Consider the following 19,173-nt stretch of genomic DNA (forward strand, 5'->3'; position numbering starts at 1 on the left):
CAAAGTTATTGTTTTTCATTTGATTTCAAATGTTTATAGCCAGAAGTGCATGGGCCGCCAGACAATACATGGGATAAAAATTCGTTTGTGGCAGTAGTCTTTTCACAAAGCTCAGTTAGTTTGCGGCCACAAGTTTATTTCGTGTGCAATTTATACCTATTTCGTTGCCACAAAGGCTAAAACCACCACAACCACGTTTTTCAGCACATGCCATGTCTTGGGCTCCGTATACGTGCTTTCATACAAATATTTAAATTATTACTTTCTTAAAGTGTTCATTCTATCTCTCCCTCTCTCTCTCAACATCTCCATCCATCATGTCAACACGGTCCCAACAATCCGGACATGTTTTGCGGAGGAGTTGTTTTCGCCCTCGTTATTGGCTACTTTACGTCACGTGACAACAGCACTGTATCCAATCAATTCGCGGCGAGCTTGTTTATTTGTCATCTGCTTCCTTGTTTTTACTCGGCACCACACAGCTAGAGCCATTCGTCGTGTGTGGAGTTTATTCGACTCACCGTCCAGCAACCACACAGGCAAGACAGCTTTTTCACAGCTCATTTAAGTATCACCTGACATGTTTTATTGATGTGACAAGGCGACAGTCGAAAGGAAAGTCGGTCAACTGCTTCTTGTGAAGCTAGCTAAGTGGCTAAGAATTGTGTTTGTGTGACCCGCTGACTGCACAAAACGTAAACAGATGTCATTTTAAATCGGTTTTCACGCGGATGAGGGCTCGGTTGATCTAATCAATAGTGGCATCACGCGATTAACCTTCGTCCTTTTGATTTTGTTTTTTATCGGAAATCGTGTTTTATTATTTAGGTCGATGTAATTGAGCCCATAAGGATGTCAATTTAGATTGAATAATAAGCCTTAAAAATTGAATGATTTAATTACATAATAAATAGTGTTACTATTCTTTTTAATTCATGATGCATGAGCCGTTTTCGAGACCAGTGATTCCCTATCCAGTTCCACATTTTTTCTCGATTTAATTAAATATTTATGGAAATTATTTTCGCTTGTTCTTCTCTACATACTCCAGCGATGAATATTGAATGCAGTGGTCTTTCAGTAGATAGCAGGAGCTACATGATTGAATGCATAACTTAAATTTCTCAGTAAATTGAGACGAGTCATTATTAGTTCAGCATATTTCATGTGACCTTTTTTCTTGTTAGTTTTCCGGGAGATATTTCAAATGTTAGCTCAATAAAGGTTGAGAAACACTGTACTAGATGTTGTTGACCAGTTTGTAGACAATCATTTGTGATTGATTTTCACAGATATTGTTGTCCTTAGGATATGTTGAAGGACGGAGTCCTCACAAATGTGCCTTTTGGATGGGCCGCGGGTGGAAACTTAACTACATTGTGCCCCAATGGGTCCAAATGGGTCTGGGAAGGTCTTGGAGAATGCGCCCAGGATGCAAGGGACATGGCCAGCATCTACTTGGGCTTGCTATCTATCCTGTGCTTCATGATGTCTTCACTGCCGTACGTAATTGCCCTCTCTAGACCTTGTTGAGCGACCTGATTGCAGCATAATGTATGTTTTGGATTGTTCACAGGCAGTACTACAGCTCATGTAAAACAGGGAATATGGACAGCGCCCTCTCCATTTGGTTTCTGCTGCTGTGGTTGGGAGGCGACACCTGCAACCTGGTCGGGTCGTTTTTGGCAGACCAGCTTCCGCTTCAGGTGAAAGAGAACTCATTGCTTTCTGTGTCATGCTGAGACCATCATAATACTGAACTTTAAAGTGAATATTTTAAGTAGCTTGGGTTGGCATGGATCAGTGGTAGAGTGGTTGTCTCCCAACCCAGACCTTGTGGGTTCAATGCCGGCCCTTGTGACAATGTTGAAGTGTTGATGAGCAAATTACTGAACCGCAGTTGCTCCTGATGCTGCGCCATCAGTTGGTGAATGTGACGTCAGTGTGAAACGCTATGTGTGCCTCAATAGGTGTAAAAGCACTATCCAAAGACCTCATACCTCAGACTCTTTGTCTTTCATACAAGTGTAAAAACGTGCGTTTTCCCCTCCAAAATCTCTAATTCCAAACTGCATGTCTCGGGTATTCGACTTTAAAAGTCTGACAGGAATGCTATTAATCACCCTCTCGTAATGCTCTGTCTCTTGTTCAGTGATGATTAATTGGTTAGCATCATTCAAAATGGATGATAACGACAATATTGTCCATTTATATCAGAGGAGGAGAATTTTTTGTTCTTAAAGCCCTCATTTGATTTTAACAGAGAGTACGGCAAGGTCAGGTAGAAGGAAAGTTCATTTCACTTATGATTTTGTTACTTATAATTAATTGAAAATAAGATTTTATGTGATAAAATGAATAAAAAGCAAATTCGTTGTTTTTCTTTGGCATTATTTTCAATAAATGAATGCACTTATTATTTAAAGGTACAGTTTGTAAAATGCACTTGCCATCTTGTGATGAACTAACAGAATGTAATGAACTAAGTTGTGCACTACGGTGCCTCAGAGAGCGCACACCTTGAAATTCAACAAAAGATTTCTTCAGCAGTGGCGCAAGCATGTCATCATGAATATAAACATGAAACTTTTCTTCTTATTCTTGTTTTATTTCGGTTGGCATCCAAAGCAGAAACTCGGCTGCACACAATAAGCAAAACGGCATTCATAATGCGTTGAGAAACTGCATTAGCTCAGCTTATCTCTTTTGAGTATTCGTGGCAGAAACATGTCAGCCTCCTGTAAGGTGAGGCGCGACTCATGTAGCATAATTAGGGATTACTAGACCTATGATTATATATATATTTTTTTAAAAACTACGTTGATGCAATAGAACATATATAAAAAAATTTTACATATAGAAATTGTGTGTTTTTAAATATCAATGAACATTTAAAAAATGTCACATTTCTACCCACTGTCCCTTTAATTGGGTAAATTGACATTTTCTACAACCAGTTTTTAAATTAATTAAATTACAGCACTTGATGGGCCGGATTAAAGAATGTAGCTGAACTATGTATTCATTGACTAACCATGCTATCGGATTATCGAATCTTGGTCTCACCACATTTGTCTGACTTTTTTTTTATGGCCATGTGTCTTTCCTCTTTTAGACATACACTGCAGTTTATTACGTTTTGGCGGACTTGTTGATGTTGGCCATGTATTTATACTACAAGATGAAGAACAGAATGGTAGAAGGTGAGTATCCTATTTTAAATTTTTTCTCATTCTGCAACTCCTGTCATTGCTAACTTTTTACTCCAAAAAGGCATTTTATACTGCATTTTGATATTGTATAAAATGCCTTTTTAATTTCCAGTTACTTTCACCTAAATAAATATGCAAGTGTGAAATGTACCTTTTATACAATTGTTGTCCTTTTTTGCCAAGTGGTCCAAATAAACAGAAATCTATGTCAGTACAGAGCAGAAAAATACATGATGACTGTGGGAATAAAATCATTATAATTTTAAAGAGGGAATCTTATGGAAGAAAATGTTTTTTAATTGCTCTTATACAAATAGTTAGTTACCAAGTCAGTCTTTTTGTAAGAGAGTGTTATAATAGCACTATAACCATGTACTCTTTACGCAGAGTCATCAGTTAAGTTTAGGCTATTTTTAGGGAACTTATTTCTGCAGAGTTGAGTCTTTGAGTCTTTCCACATACAGGAAGATGATGTCCTGACATTGCAGCAATTTTCTGAAAGAATGTGCCGAAATGTCTCTTGACTGACTCAGCTGTTCTGCTCTTCAGCAGACAGGAGGGTTTTGCACGTGCTGGGTGTGGCATGTGTCCTCGGTGTCACTACAAGCTTCGCCAAACTTCCAGGGTGGCTCGCCACCCAACAGGAAGTGATCCCCTCGGCATACAGGGGCCGTACGCTGCTCTCGAGCGCAGATGTTGGCGCGGTCAGTATAAGGCTTAATATGTGCCAGTAGTTATGTTTACTTGTCTTTACCTCTGTGTTACCTACACTATGTCTTATTTTCATTGCTGTAGTTGTTTTTTTTTTTTTTTAATTTGCTGTGAGTCCATATTTGTTGAGATCATTAAGGGCGATTTAAAACAAATCCTTTTAGAGTATTATGGACAAAACTAACAGTGGCCGATGTCCTGGGGCCACCCGAAATTCATTGATGGTTACTCCATTGGGCAATAAATTTCTTACATGAAATCAAGATGTTCTAAATTAAAAAAAAAAACATATTTATTGATCGACATTTGAGTTTTATTCACTTAAACACTATTTTGGTCGTCAAGTTAAATCCTTCCATAAAATAAATAAATGAGATCTACCCAAAAAGGAGGTCATTAATGGATGGACCCTACATAACAGTTTCGAACAATTTCTTGTCAACTCTTTCTGCATCCATTTTGTTATGCATACTCGTTGCGCTCCAGCTGTTGTGAAATGTGCTGTAGAAATTAGAATATTGCATTGATGACCGTGGGAAAAGATTAAAATCTTTCTTTTAAAATGGTTTAAAACGGGATTATTTCTGACAAAACAATGTTTGATCAATATGTAATTTGGCATGAATTGTAGTCAGATTGTAATTAGTTGTGCTCATGTAGATGCATTCCAGATCTGGAATTTCTTTTGTGACCGAGAAAAAGAAAAATGCTGATCAAGTCAATCACTCAGTGTGGCAAAATGGCTTTGAGGAATCGCAAGTGATAATGGTTTAAAATGTGTTTTTGCTCTTCTCTCGTTTTTCTTGGGACAGTCCTTTACCCCCAAAGAGATCATTGGATTCTCCATTGGCTCAGTATCATCTGTGCTCTACCTCTCTTCCAGACTTCCTCAGATTTACACTAATGTGAGTATGACAACACGGGCTCATATTTACATTACATACGGAACTTTTTTTGTTTTGCAGATGTTTGCCTGTCCTCATATGATTAAAAACTTGGGTTTTGTATTGTCAGATGCAAAAATATGACACAATATTCACCAGCGAGTTAACATGTTATGTTGTGTAAATATACTACACAGTAATAACATATCTGCTTGAATCGTGTCTTCATCTCTGCTTGAATATTGTGGTTCCTCAAAGGTGCATTTATAATCCATTGTGGGAAGCTGTTCGGACAATTTCTACCTCAGGAAATAATGGAAATAAGGAAATAGAAGTAATTGTTCCCACGGTCAAGCTGAGACAATAACCACAGTGAAAACCATAAAATACTAAACTTTGAGAACGAGTGAGTGGCACTTAACATCCTGTGTGTATTCTAACTGTCTCACATTTCTTTTCTTTTCAGGCTCAGAATTCTTTGTGTCCCAAAAAAGTAATAGCAAAAGTAATCCTCTGCTTGCTAATCTAAAGTCACGTGCAATATGACGTGTCATAAGATGGCACTTTGAACCCTGAGGTTTTCGTGTTGCTTTTAAAAGGAGCTTAGTGCGTCAATAATGGCTGTTGGAATTGTAGAGCAGAGGTGTCAAACTTGTTTACATCGCTGACCGCATCGTAGTCATGGTTGGTCATCTGGGTAACACATCACTTCACATTCTGTTCGGTAAGGGGCAAAACATGCAAAACAAAAGGCTTCTCTTTTGGGTAAACATGAACAGATTTAAGGATTTAAATATTTTTTTAGGTTAGGAACGTAAGGTCAGTCTTAAAGGAGATGAAGAATGCGGACAAGTGCACCAATAACAACCTGAACAGAGTGAATTATAATGTTTAGTCCCTTGTTGCTGTTTGAATGCTGCTAAAATTGCATTTAAAACATACGGCGAGCCGTGATGTCTGCTGGCCAAAAACTGAGCTGCATTACATCTTGAATATTTTGTGTGCGAAGCCTAAAATTCCTTCACATAATGGGGTATTGTTTTCATGGCTGCCTTTCTACACAATTCATGGAAAAAGAGCATTCGCGGGCCATATTATGTGACTCGGAGGGTTAGATCTGGCCCACGAGCCTTGAGTTTGACATCTGTCGAGGTCTACTAAATGCATATGAACGTACAGCATAGTGAGTGTCTTGATATGAAATGTTGTTAGCCAAAATGACCCCCAAGGTCAACACCATGGAGGAGTGACAATCACAAGATATTGTTATATATGAAGGGAGGCCAGTTTCCTCTTGCATGTGATTGTGTTTGACTATGTTCAACTGTGACTTCTCCCCACAGTTCAAGAGGAAGTCAACCGAGGGGGTGTCTTTCTTCCTGTTTGCTCTGGTAATCCTCGGCAACACTACGTACGGCCTGAGTGTGCTGCTGAAGAATCCTGACCAGGGTCAAGGAGAAAACAACTACGTGATCCATCACCTGCCCTGGCTCATCGGAAGCCTCGGAACGCTCGTCCTGGACCTCTTCGTATCCTTTAGTGGTTTTACTTCCAGCTGCTTCAGCGTGTACTTGCTACATTTCAAAGTGCTGTCTTGTGACTGTGTGCACACACAATAGCAAATATACAAGCACTCGCTCACCCGCCTGAGGCCATTATTGATGATTAATATGAAGAGCAAGTTCGACTGAGAATGATGAGTAACTTTCTTTCCAATTCTTGCTTGATGTACAGCTTCAGCTGCTCAACAGTCTTTGTTGTTTTACGCTTCATAATATGCCACAATTTTCAACGGGATACAAGTCTGGACTGCAGGCAGGCCCGTCTAGTACCCTCTCTCTTTTACCATGAAGCCACGTTGCTGTAACATGTGCAGAATGTGGTTTGGCATTGTCTTGATGGACTCTCCATGGAAAAAAAGGTGTTTGCTGGATGGCAGCATATTTCTCCAAATCCTGTAAATACCTTTCAGCTGTAATGGTACATTCACAGATCTGTACGTTCATTGGCAGTAAAACAGCCCAAGATGTCATCGTTTGAAATGTGGACTCATGGTAGAAGAATCAAAAAAATTTACTGGATTTGAAAAAAGAAACAAAAAAGTTCAAGCCTATAAGCAATAAAATAACACGCACACACTTTGAACATTTCATTTGGTGAGTGTTAGTGTAGATCTAAACAGCACGGCCACATAACTTCATTTTGAGAAGCTCTGCTGTCATGTGGATGTTTTATTAGTTGTCATATTTTAGCCACGCTTTTGGAGAGACATTTGAAAACAGCGTTGTTGTCATTGTGATTGTGTTCAGTCTTGTTCTCTTGGCGCTTTCATCTTTAACGCTCCGCTTCAGATCTCCGTGCAGTTCATGAGCTACCGCAAAAGTGCGGACAGGCTGGACGTCAGCTCCTCTGAGTCGTCGCCTCTGTTGGGGAGCTAGAACGTCCCCCCGCCCCCAAACCATTCCTCTGCCATGCAATGGCTCCCCAAAATCTTCAAATCAGGACAAATACATTTCTTGTTTTTTAAATTGTATAGTTGTATTTATTTCACTCCCTTTTTCAGGTAAATGTTTCCTTCAAATAATGCAGGCAAATGATGCATATTTCTAGAGCGGTTTTAAAGGGAATAGAGAAGAATGATCCTGTCAAAGTGTTGTTTTTCTCGCTAACAAGTTGCCAAACGCTGCTGCATGAAGCGCTCTGGTCTCGTTTCCAGTAAAACTGTAACTTGAATCTTTGCTTTATTGCTTGTGTTTCTGCTCTAAAATGTAGAAATTCTACATTTTTATGAAGCCTTAGGATCTGGGGGGAAAAAGTGGTGCTTTCGTTCTTGTGTATTTTAAAGACGTTTTAATTTTAGTTTCATTGTTTCTTTTTACTTTGTACTTAGTTTTAAATACAGACACCATGACCAGTTTTATTTGCACTGGTGATGAGCCACAGAAACTGTTCTACAATATATCATGCACGTTTAATTTACAGTTTTACTCAGCATTCTCACATCATTTTTGCACAAGTCTTTTTGTACTTTTGAGGGAAAAATGTGTCACTGGGTCTGTGTACTGTCAAAAAAAGAATAAAATAGTGAAGAAACAATTTATTTCTGCTTGCTGTTGATTTTCTTTTATTTTGAGATGAATGTTATGAAAGATTGACCTTGTTTTGTTTTGTTTTCCCCCTTCATTAGCAGCCTCACAGTGACCTCTTCAAACATGCACTTTGCCACTAAGCAACCACACAAACCGCAGGAGCCCCCCCACCCCCTTAGGGTGGAAGGTCAATATAAAAATGAGGCTTGTGTTTGTGTGTATGGTTGTGAAACAGTGGCAAAGAGATTGCGATGGCCGGATTTTTGGAGTCAGTGAGGGGAAGCGCTCATCCATCACCAGGGATGAGCAGAGCCAATTTATAAACACAGCTCTATTGGGAATTTCTTAATGAGATGCTTTCGGCCAATACAAACTAGTGAGAACGCTTTTGCGTTCCCTCCAAACAAAATAAATAAATGTAGATATACTGCATATGTTTTAATGTGGCAAATGGTGGGGGCAAATTATATAATTATGTTTTTTAAGATATAATTTGTAATATCACCAGTCACTACTCGGAAAATGGCAATTTTAGAGCCTTTGCACTGGGAAAAAATACAGTATGTGGTTGTTTTGTTGTTTGCGTCAAACTTTTATACATTTATTGAGAATTTGCGTGATCAAAAATTAAACAAGAGCAAAGCCTATGCACATATTTTGTCCATATTTAAAATAGCATTTTCATCAAACATCTGGTTAGGAAGTGTATGCATGGTCCTACGGTATGGTCCCCCCAGTAGAACTGATGAAAAATTGTGTGGCCCCCACCTCCAACATTTACGTAGCTATGGCAGATAAAAAAAAAAATTACAGAAAGTGAAGTGTTATGTATATTAATCTGGAATTTGGTCCAAATATAACAGTAATATCAGCATTTTCTTTCCAAAACACAATTTACATCCTGACCTGGAAATGGATATTGGTGCATTCTGTTTGGAACATACATATGAAAATGTGGCTATTCAACTCAATATTAGCTCATGGAATAGTTCACAAGTACACTTGTTCAGTTTTGTACATTGTCGGAGTTTGTTTATAAAAATATAAACTTCTATTTTTTGAACAAGTGTATATTCCCTTTCCCCCACTTGTAAAGGAATAATACTTTTGAATGTTTGTTCTGTTCCCAGTGCTTTGGGAATACACGTGCATTTTGCAATTACTGAAAACATTGGAAGGGAAAAAACAGTGCCATCTGGTGGATCGGCTGTCCTTTATGCAAAGTCACCATTTGTTTACATTCCGACTCCAGTTAAACGCACTGACATGTTGGGCTTAACTCTCTGATTGTGGGTCGAAGCTATCGTCATATTTCCTCACTAAATACTGGAGGCCAACCAGCAATGATAAAAAATAAAAACAAACATGATTTATGGAGTGTTGAATTTATCTGGAGGTTTATGCTGTGAGTGTGTCACGACTGATGCTCGTGTTGCGTCCTCACGTCACTGGTTAGATTGTTGCAATGAATCCTGTTCTGTCCGTTTACCGAGCATCCTCCTCCTCATTCTTTTCTTCTGAATCTCCCACGGGCACACGAGCGTTAGCTGTCAAGGCAGAGTTCAAACAGAGTGACACTTCTTCAAGATCCACGGCGACCCATTACAACCGCAAAGAACATGGCCGTCTTTTAGTGGCTGTTTTGTTTCCTCAGAGGTCAGATGACGCTGGAGGAGCGATCCTTCTGACGAAATATTTGGGACGCTCTATTCACTGCAAATGGATTGAATTACATGATGTTAAATATAAATACAACTGAACTGGACTTAGGCAGTGATTATTTTATTTGTCAGTAGAGGGAGCCCACGTTCCAAATGGAGAATCATTGGTGAGGGTCTTATAGCGGAAGTCAATCCCAGTTTTTTTTTTCTTTCCAAGAATTTGTTCTAGACAGGCCCATTAGTAAAAAAAAAACTGGCATTCTGATTAATATTGCATTTCCGGAATATGAGATAAGCAGCAAAATCCGTTTTTATCCACCTTAATTGGTGGCCATTTTGTCAGTTCTGTAGACTAAAATGACATGGGCTCAACCAATCCTGGCTCAGCTAATACTACACTGCTAATCAGCATGATTTATTGTTGATTTGATGAATTTAGTCCACAGAGCTTTCTCATCGCAGTTGATTCCTCGACTCTCGTTCTCTCTGCCAGCTGTCCCTCTCCTGTTTCTCAACCCAACCAATAGAGGTTAACAGTCGTCCCACACTAATATGTAAGCGTCAGGTCTGTTAAATTGATCTTCCTTAGAGGGAGTTTTTGTGCTCCTAGTGCAGTGATGATGTTTATTTATTTTTAACCAGTGCAAAGATCGCTAGTGCATGAAAAATACCATTCAAGGATGGCACAAAACTGCTCAACAGCAAACCAATGGTTCTAGTCCATATGGAAAGTGTCCTGCGACAATTTCTATAACTACAAAAACTGATCTCACAATTCAATCACTGCTCTGTATTAACTATGAAATACACATCGGAAAGAACAAAAACCAGTACCATCCGCTGGACTGAAGAGGCACTGATCACCACTGCTCGTGACTCAAAGGTCCGCCGTGATTTATTTGTTGTCCACCATGGTGCAGCGTCGCTTTGTGTTTGCACAGTGACCTCAACGTCGAGCAAACTTTGGTTGGGCGCCCTCCAAATCGTCAGATGATGTCCTGAATGGACATACTACGTGTCACACTGAGATTTGACAAGCTCGATTTCTCGTAGGTGGAGTGGAGGGGGCTTGCTGGGCCTTTCATCCTACCCACCATGGACATCCACTCATCCTCAGAGCCGGTGGGAGGATTTCCTTGAGCCTTTTTAAAATTCAACTTCTGTCCAATATTAACTGCAACACAAACAGATGAGTGATAAACAAAAGGCAAAGTAAACACGCTCCCAAGGTTTTTCACAACAAGCACACACTCACACGCACACAGTAAATAATTAATTAGCAGCGCTAGTTTCTAAAACCTTCCCAAAAGCCATCTGCTCAAGTATGTTTTACTTATTTTTTACATACAGTATGTGTACATTATATACAATGTATGTAGAAAAGCGAAAACCACAAATTTGATTGATTGATTAAAAATAAAAATAACATCATATTAACTATAATACTAATTATTAATCTCGTTATTGTTGTTGTGAATTAATAATAATCGATATATTAAATAATCATTGCACGCGTTTCTACGCCGGTATCGCATTCAGCAGGATAATACACATTGAACACACACAGACACTCACACACATGCACAAAAATTCTGTGCAGTATACAAAGATGCAGAAGCACACACACACTCAAACACACAAGCGTTACACATCGGCAGTGTTGCCAACAAGGTGAAAGGTCACCATGTTTCCCTCAAAAGTGGACATGTTATGATCTCCAAAGTCCCAGTCAGTCCCAGCTGTTTGGATCGCGGTCACATCCCAAGTCCTTCCTGGGTGTCCCCTCTCTCCCTTCTGGTCTTAACCTCTGGGGGGGCCCGATTCGGACCTCCTCCAACACATCATTTATCACAGAACCCAGCAAGCCTCAGCTGGACTCTTCCTCTCTGCTTTAAAAAGGACCGCTAAGAGACCTGCTCCTGGGGGATTGTGGAATGTTTTTTTTTCTCCCCCCCGCCCCTTCCAGAACTTCCCAGATACTTCATGAAACTTGACATGTGTGTGGAGATGCTTGCCTGACTTGTGTCACGCTTGCTGATTTTGTGTGCGTTAGAACAGTTGCGGTCAGTACGCGCAGAGATACGCTCGAGTTCCGATGAGAGAGTGGACGGACTTGGACATGAACTTCTCAGCGGGAGGCTTTCTCGCCTCCTCGGACACTTACTGCTCGCCAGAGCAGGTTCAGTTCTACGGTGAGTCTTCCTCTTCTTGAACATTAAAACAAACAAAAAAAATCTGTTCTTCTGTCAAACGGAAGTGCAAGGCTAGCTGTTAATTTCTTTACCTGGGAAGCCAAGTTGACTATTCATGTCAGTCAAAGAGACAAATTACACTTTGACCATAATTGTGGCAATGTGGAAGTGCCACATGAAGGTGAGGGCTGCACTGGAGTTTTGCCTCAAACATAAATATTTTTGGGGTGGGAGAAGAAGTCCAGATAATTTTCATTTTATTTTGCAATTGTTTTCCTAATTTTTTCTTCAAGCTTTCTCGACAAACAATTTGGGGATTTTGGAAACAATTTGTAATTAGAAATAAGTTTAGAAAAGGAAGTTAAAATAAAAGTCATGTCAAAAATGTTGTTATAAACACAGTAGTCTGATTTGTATTCGGTTGAGGAATAACAATTAATCAAATAAGTACACCTGTTTTCAGCCAATCCAAGGAGGCAGACATTTTAGGCAGCACCGCCCCCTGCTGGTGACTGAAACTGATGTCAAAGTGCCCTCAGACTCCTGTTGCGAATGTCCCAGCTAACCTGTTTTCTTTGATTCGGTTTTTGCAAAGAACAGTTTTGACTTTATTTCCGCATTAAGCACAGTAATACATCGTCAGCCTGTTAAAATAATATTCGGGCAATTATTTTTTGGCCACCTCTGCTAAAAATCCGCTACATCCTTAGTGAAACAGATCATTCATTTCCATCCCTGAAATTAAATTATTAATAAATATAATCTAATCAAAATTTGGTTCAATAATTCAAGTTTTCAAAAAAAAAAAAAAAGAAAAAGAAAAGTGCCTTTGGCCATTATTTTCGGAGGGTGACGATGTTCTTCGTCTCTACCCAACCTTTTTGACACTCCACAAGTTTAAAAAATGAGAGTGCATTTATTGTGTATTCAGCAGGGATCCAAAAGTAACAGCAAAATATCAGAGCAAAGTTGAAAAAAAACAAAAAACAACACATGACTGTAACAACTTGGAATGTCAGCAAAGCTGGTAAAAAGCAGGCAAAAAAATGGTGCAAAAACAAACTCAAAAATACAAGAAACAAAAAGCACACACACTCTGTAATATGAAAGAATAGTCGCACTTACGACACATTACGAGGAGTGTGTGTGCGTGTGCGCGTGCGTGTGCGTGTTTTATAAGGAAAGTGGCCATTTAAAATGACAGTGCTCAGCGCTACTCATTATTTTTGATATCAACTTGTGAGATGTCTCTCCTGGGATGTAGCTTGTATTAATCAAAAATAATGGAGCAGCATGAATCACATGCACTGTCGCCGATAAATTAACAATACAGTCCATGGCCATCTTGCGTTACTCACGTGCACGTTGCGTCATTTGATGGATTGTGTTTATTTGCCAAGCAGACTCATTCAGGAAGGTCCAAAATTGCGGCAGGCACTCACTCCTAAGCAGTTGCTGGCTCGTCGCCTGCCATCAGGGGGGGGGACGGGTGGGAGGGCAGATTATTGTTGGCTCCCAAACGTGTGGGATGCAAGGGATGCCGTGGCATGTTTAGACAGTTTTCCAACGGTTTATAAACACTTTGGTCACATGATATGATCCCTCCCCCCTCTCCCACTCGTACACGTACACAAGCATGGTTCGATAAAGAAAAGAAACATCTGGTAAGGAACAAAAAGTGGCAGAAGGAGGTGTTAAAAAGGCTACTGGAGCTGTAAAGCTTTGATAAAACATTATCTTCCATCCATCCATCCAATATTTCGCATCAATTTTAAGTCCAGTATCTGTTCATCGCGCCAAATTCATCCACAAATCAGCTCTTGAAATGTCATTGCTTCATTCAATGACTGCCTCCCTCATCAGTCCCAGTCGAGATGTTCCAGCTGCACTTTAGGAGTCCGCCAATGGACACAAATGTTTTCTCACTGGAGGCAACATGTCAGACGTCTTTCAACTGAGCGTCGAGCACCGACTAAATGACATATGCAGACACCGAAACGTAGCCGACGTCACTGGGACCTCCTCAGCTGCGTCCTGTTTCTGAAACCTTCACAAGCTCACATCGTTTTTAGTGAAGGCACAACAAGCCATGACGTGAAGAAGAGAAAATTTGAATGAGAAATTGCTGTTTGCTTAGGGACAGTCAACGACAAAAAAATAAGAGTCCTGCGCAATCATGATTGCAATTGTGCAAACATGAAGCACACAATTCCAGAGATGGGCACTTGACCCTTTTTTTGCCGGTCAGTCCCCCGTCACCCGGCTGCTATCTCGGTACGGTTCCAGCCGCGAATCTCAGGCCTTATTCGTAAAAATTGGCGCCCCCATAACAAAATAGTACGCAAATTAATACGTTTATGGATTCTGGAGAGAAAATCTCTTCGCTAAACAGAATCATAACCGGAAAGTAATTACAGTATGCTATCCAAATACGTCAGCCAGGAGGAGTGGCTTTAAAAATTGATTTCCAAAATTGCCCCACAAAGAAAAAAAGCATATTTTGAGCCTGGTAATTTGACTTCATTCTAAATCAGACGTGGGCAAACTAGGGCCCAGGGGCCACATGCGGTCCGTTAAACGTTTTAATCCATCTCGCCAAACTTGAAAAGTATTAAATGAATAAACCTTGTTAATGTTTCATTTTCTTAATACTGTGTTTTTTTCAAAGACATACATATTGTTGTAATGCTTTCGTTCACTTTCATTTCAAATTAAATGTATTTTTTTTCTCCGATGAGGTGAGGTGACCAAAACACTCCATCCATCTGCTCCTGGTCAAATTTTAGAACCCATTGTGGTCCGCCAATCAAAATGTTTGCCAACACCTGTTCTAAATAGTCACATGTTCTTTTTCAATCAGACATGTTGGCTGACCCTCTGGGCTACCCACTGCCGGACCCTGACCTCCAACTGCTCCCTTACAGCCCACAGCAGTACAATCCAGTCAGCGGGTCCTTCCCACTCTACGGCTCTCCGTCGTCCTCAACGTCCTCGTCCTCCTCGCAGCCGGGCCACACACTTTACCATTTTGGCTCGGACTTCCTCGAAGGTCCATGCGAACCCATTCCCTCCGAGCCGCACTGTGAGGGCCTGCCTCAGGGCCTGGGCTTAGCAGGCCTTCCTTTGGTACGGAGGCCACGTGTGGGGTCTGTCGGAAGGATCCGAGGTCATGATGAGCTTTGTGTGGTGTGTGGAGACAAAGCGTCAGGGTATCACTACAACGCTCTCACCTGCGAGGGATGCAAAGGTGACAGCTCACGCAATATGCCGCCGTTGCCAAGGGATCGAGTTTTTCCTCTTTCTCACCTGAATGTCGCAGGTTTCTTCCGGCGTAGTGTGACCAAAAACGCAGTGTATCACTGTAAGAGAGGCGGTGCCTGTGAGATGGACATGTACATGCGGAGGAAATGTCAAGACTGTCGCCTCAGGAAGTGTCGCGCTGTGGGAATGCTGGCTGAGTGTGAGTAGGTACGACGCACCTCGATTGGACTGCTGTGATGACGAGTTGTATTTTCTTCCTTGGTCCTCTCCACCACAGGCCTTCTGACGGAGGTTCAGTGTCAGTCCAAACGACTGAGGAAAGGAGGAAGAGGAAGAAGACAGGAGGAAGAGGAGAGCACGGACAGCAAGATAGTCAGTTCTACCAGTCGACTACATGGACAGGTACAGCAACTGGATGATTCATTTGTCCACTGAAGACCAATCTTGTATCGTAACAGAGTACATATACTGTACTTAAGTCGAATTCTTACGAATCTGGAATTTGCTTTGTTATTCACATTTCCGGTAACTTCCACTTTCGCATCATGAGATTTCTTCAATAAAATGTATACTTTTACTCTGATACATTGCACCTAACTGCCTTTATTACTTAAAATCAGAAGAAGTTTGCTGTATAATGTCTCAAAGCAGATGTTATTTTATGTTTCATGAGCTTGTTTAGGCATATGGCTAACATGAGTGGCTGGCTAACATGCTAGCTGACTTTGCTCATCAGCCAACATGCAAATCTTTAACAATTACCGCTGAAGTAATCTTAATACATAAAAGTAAAATAGATTTTTTTTGAAAAAAATCTAACTTACAAAGAGTTTTTAATACTTCCAATATTTGACGTGATGTCAATTTTAGTCGACAGCAAGCAGCAAAACAGCCACCTCTTGAGGTTGAGGCTTTTCCAACGTTATTCTTATTTCACAAACGTAATATTAATCAGACTTCTGTGTTTAGACTTGTGGTGGTGGACAAAACATTAACATAAAGACCAATGTTAACTATTTGATAATTGTGTGCCACACCAGGGCGTTGCATCCACCCTAAGCAGAGAACAGAAACACACGGTGGACAAAATGGTGGAAGCTCATCGAGCGTGTCGAGCTCAGTATGGCGACCGCTGCAGGGTGATGACAAGACGTCGCGTTCAAATGCATCACTTTTTTTTTTTTTTTCTTTATTGCAAACTGCAGAAAATACAACAATTAGACAAATGCATCACTTTCTTTGTGTGTGTTGTTCTCACCTTTTCACGTATTTGCGTGCAGATGTTTGATTGGCCGTGTGCGGGGGAGGGGGATGAGCTTTCAGATGTTATGTCGCCTCACCTGCAAAGAGTGCTGCAATTTGCCAGGATGGTGCCTGGTAAGATGTGGTCAAACGTTTTTAAATGTTATACAATCAAGTTTAGACAGGAAGGAAAGGAGGGTCAACGTTTGAGTCCTGTTGCAAATGAAAAAAAAAAGTTCTACTGCAGAACGTTGGCCGATATTATTGATTGTGGGAGAATTTTGCTGTCGCTTTTGCAGATTTTAGACAAGAAGTGATTTTTTTAAATTTGTGTCATGATAAGTGGTACATACAAAGTCTGCAAAAAGTGTGTTTTTCCACAGGTTTTGACTTGTTGGACTTGTCAGACCAGCGCTGCCTCTTATCAGCATCTTCACTGGACCTCATGTTCCTGCTGTCCGCCCAGAACTTCGCCAGTAACCCGACTGCAAAACCTATTGCAGGTGAGAAAGCAAGTCAGGACCATATATGCTTGTTGCATATGATAATTATATCTTATAATATCAGTTCCAAATGTCGCTTTTTCAGCACTGCAGATTTTCAGCACATCAACACACAACTGTCTGAGATTCGTCAGCTCAAAGGACAATTTCCAAAGTGAGTACCAGTCACAAGTTATATTCATTGCGACAAACCAAAGAAAGTGAAAGAAGTGTGTGTGTGTGTGTGTGTGTAATGACAGGACGCAGCGAGGATCTCCTGAGCCCCACGCTCAACTTCTTTCACAGCATGGTGGCACTGCACGTGACCGAGGCCGAGTACACCCTGCTTGGTGCCACCGCTCTGCTCTGCTCAGGTCAGAATGATAAGAACATGAAATGCCATTTACGGTAAACCGGCTATTAGTGTGAAATAAATTGATCTCCGTTAGGAGTACAGTGAAATCCTTCTTATTTGCGGTCCAGCATTGATGAATTTGATTATTCACAGATTACCTACGCTCAGTTTATGCTAAAACGCGTGGTTAGTCTAATAAAAGTATTACTTAGGCGCATCTTGGGTTTGTCCCTTATCACGTGAGAGTGCATTACCACACAATTATTCATGAAGATATACAAATATTTGGCTGCAAATAACCCTTATGGAAGCCAGGCTTTAACCCAAAACAATAAACGGCAAAATTACGAGTTTACAGGGACGATTTCGTGTTCAGTTATAACACAATTTTGGCCTTGATTTTTGTGGTGTTATTGCACTTTTTGTCAGTAGGTGGTAGGTTGTGTTTAACTCTGTGTAAATCTAACAGAAGAAGCCAGAACAGAAAGTGTTCAAACTCAGTGAAGCCAGAGGTCTGCAATCTTATGTTGCCATGGTTACGGTTCATTTCTGAAAACATTGTTAATCAGTGCGTGTTTCATGCTAGAATCCCTGTATGGATCCTCTCGAAGAACTCATTATCTTGAATTGATTTGTGATTCATTTAATTGATAATGATTCTGACAACATGATGCAGATGAATCTTTGAGTCGCACTTTGAGATATACCTTATAAGAGAAAATTAATAATGCCATTCTAGTTTTCTAGGGAATGTGCATGTGGTACTTCTACACTTATTCGTACAACCGTACGCCACACACTGTGCAATTTTCACCGTACAGACAGAAAACGTGAAAAGGATGCAGAGAAATCAATGTCAGGCGGGCTTAGCGAATCAACGCAACGCAAAGGTGGCAGCCGGTGGCTTCCCGTCTCGCTATGCTGACTAAATTTTTGTTAGTTAAGTCATATAAAGTTTATGGCTCAGCTGCGTTTTTGCTGAGAAAATTAGAAAGAAATGACCGAAGGCCTCACTCCTCTCCCATCCTGCTTTTTAGGCTTACAGAAGGCAAGGGCTTTACTTTCATTTTATAATGTACATTTTTTGTTAGGATTGTGGATGAATATTGTGAGATGATAAGTTAAGCTTGTTTGTTTGGTTCAAAAAAAAAAAAAAGGATTTCTTTAACAAAATCTCAGGGATCAGTACACTGTTACATTTTTGTTATAATATTTTTGTTCCTGATTGCATTTTTGGCTTTCTTTCAGTATATTCTGTTTTTGAATGTGTTTGTAATACTTTAAAGTGTATTTAAAGAGCTTAAAAAATAAGAAAATTTAAATATGCCCAGGGAGTATTTAAATAGGGTATTTCTACATCATGGACCTCATTTATTGCGATCTGGAGCGTAGCCACTGATATAGAGGAGGGTTTATTGTAATTACAGCAGTTGGGATGGGCCCCTAAAAGAGGTGTAAACTCACCCAATTTAAGCAGCTGCTTGTGGTTGAGTTGTGCTTCTGCTGCATTCATCCTGCAGACAGTGCCTCGCTGTTGGCCGCCAGCTATGTGGAAAAATTGCAGGAGCTGATCCTGGACCTACTCTCTCGCTTGTGCGGGACCCGGGCTGGAGCACCAGGAGGCGGGCCGCGGAGATTTGGTCGTCTTCTGGGGCGGTTGACGGAGCTTCGGACCCTTCGTCACAACTACCTGCTCTTGACCCGGACCAACCACGGACTCTGATGGGCGATCGAACGCAAGATCTCTATGTCTCGTGCTACAACACGGGCAGAGTTTTGACTGGCACGCAAATCACTTGCGCCGGCTTGTGAAGCTGTTTGGGTACGTTGGCACAAAGACAACCATTCACAATTCCACCTACAACTGTACTGCATTATTGATTGCAATTAAAAATAAAAAGGACTGCTACTGAATAGATGCTATGAAAGTAGCAATTCTCTGTCATCCAGTACAGAGTATTACTACAGGAAGTGTGGAAAAGTTTAGGAAAACAGAAAATCAAACCTTGCTTAAATAATCCCTCATTTTTCGTGGGTTATGGGGACCAGACAAGTGAATATTTTGGAAAAGCCTGCAATTGGCT

The 19,173-nt window shown here is 40.6% G+C and overlaps 2 protein-coding genes and 1 long non-coding RNA gene across 6 annotated transcripts; 2 read left to right on the forward strand and 1 right to left on the reverse strand.

The window, feature by feature from the left end:
• The first annotated feature begins 206 nt into the window (after positions 1–206).
• On the forward strand, positions 207–7,907 carry slc66a1 (solute carrier family 66 member 1). 2 transcript variants are annotated; one of them, XM_088289708.1, is made up of 8 exons: positions 207–539; positions 1,293–1,502; positions 1,577–1,706; positions 3,116–3,203; positions 3,762–3,916; positions 4,736–4,828; positions 6,151–6,336; positions 7,159–7,907. In XM_088289708.1, exons 2-8 carry the CDS (start codon positions 1,312–1,314, stop codon positions 7,243–7,245), a joined length of 930 nt encoding a protein of 309 aa, XP_088145834.1. In that variant the 5' UTR covers positions 207–539; positions 1,293–1,311; the 3' UTR covers positions 7,246–7,907. The 2 variants fall into 2 exon arrangements, with proteins under 2 accessions (XP_088145834.1, XP_088145833.1); XM_088289707.1 differs by having other exon boundaries at positions 212–539; positions 1,309–1,502.
• A 72-nt stretch (positions 7,908–7,979) lies between these two features.
• Positions 7,980–13,219, reverse strand: LOC148340035 (uncharacterized). The gene is made up of 4 exons (XR_015842470.1): positions 13,108–13,219; positions 10,652–10,731; positions 10,392–10,555; positions 7,980–9,443 (listed from the first exon to the last, which is right to left on the reverse strand). It is a non-coding gene; the product is annotated as an uncharacterized LOC148340035 (long non-coding RNA).
• nr1h5 (nuclear receptor subfamily 1, group H, member 5) lies at positions 11,289–19,003 on the forward strand. Of its 3 annotated transcripts, XM_088289706.1 has the most exons (10): positions 11,289–11,749; positions 14,610–14,996; positions 15,069–15,209; positions 15,288–15,412; positions 16,051–16,149; positions 16,291–16,387; positions 16,636–16,755; positions 16,841–16,909; positions 16,995–17,108; positions 18,610–19,003. In XM_088289706.1, exons 1-10 carry the CDS (start codon positions 11,653–11,655, stop codon positions 18,810–18,812), a joined length of 1,452 nt encoding a protein of 483 aa, XP_088145832.1. In that variant the 5' UTR covers positions 11,289–11,652; the 3' UTR covers positions 18,813–19,003. The 3 variants fall into 3 exon arrangements, with proteins under 3 accessions (XP_088145832.1, XP_088145830.1, XP_088145829.1); XM_088289704.1 differs by having other exon boundaries at positions 14,610–15,209; XM_088289703.1 differs by having other exon boundaries at positions 16,051–16,387.
• The last annotated feature ends 170 nt before the right edge of the window (positions 19,004–19,173 follow it).

Source organism: Idiotropiscis lumnitzeri, chromosome 3, assembly GCF_059441095.1.
Source record: "Idiotropiscis lumnitzeri isolate Australia: NSW breed Sydney's pygmy pipehorse chromosome 3, RoL_Ilum_1.0, whole genome shotgun sequence".
NCBI classification, from domain to species: domain Eukaryota; kingdom Metazoa; phylum Chordata; class Actinopteri; order Syngnathiformes; family Syngnathidae; genus Idiotropiscis; species Idiotropiscis lumnitzeri.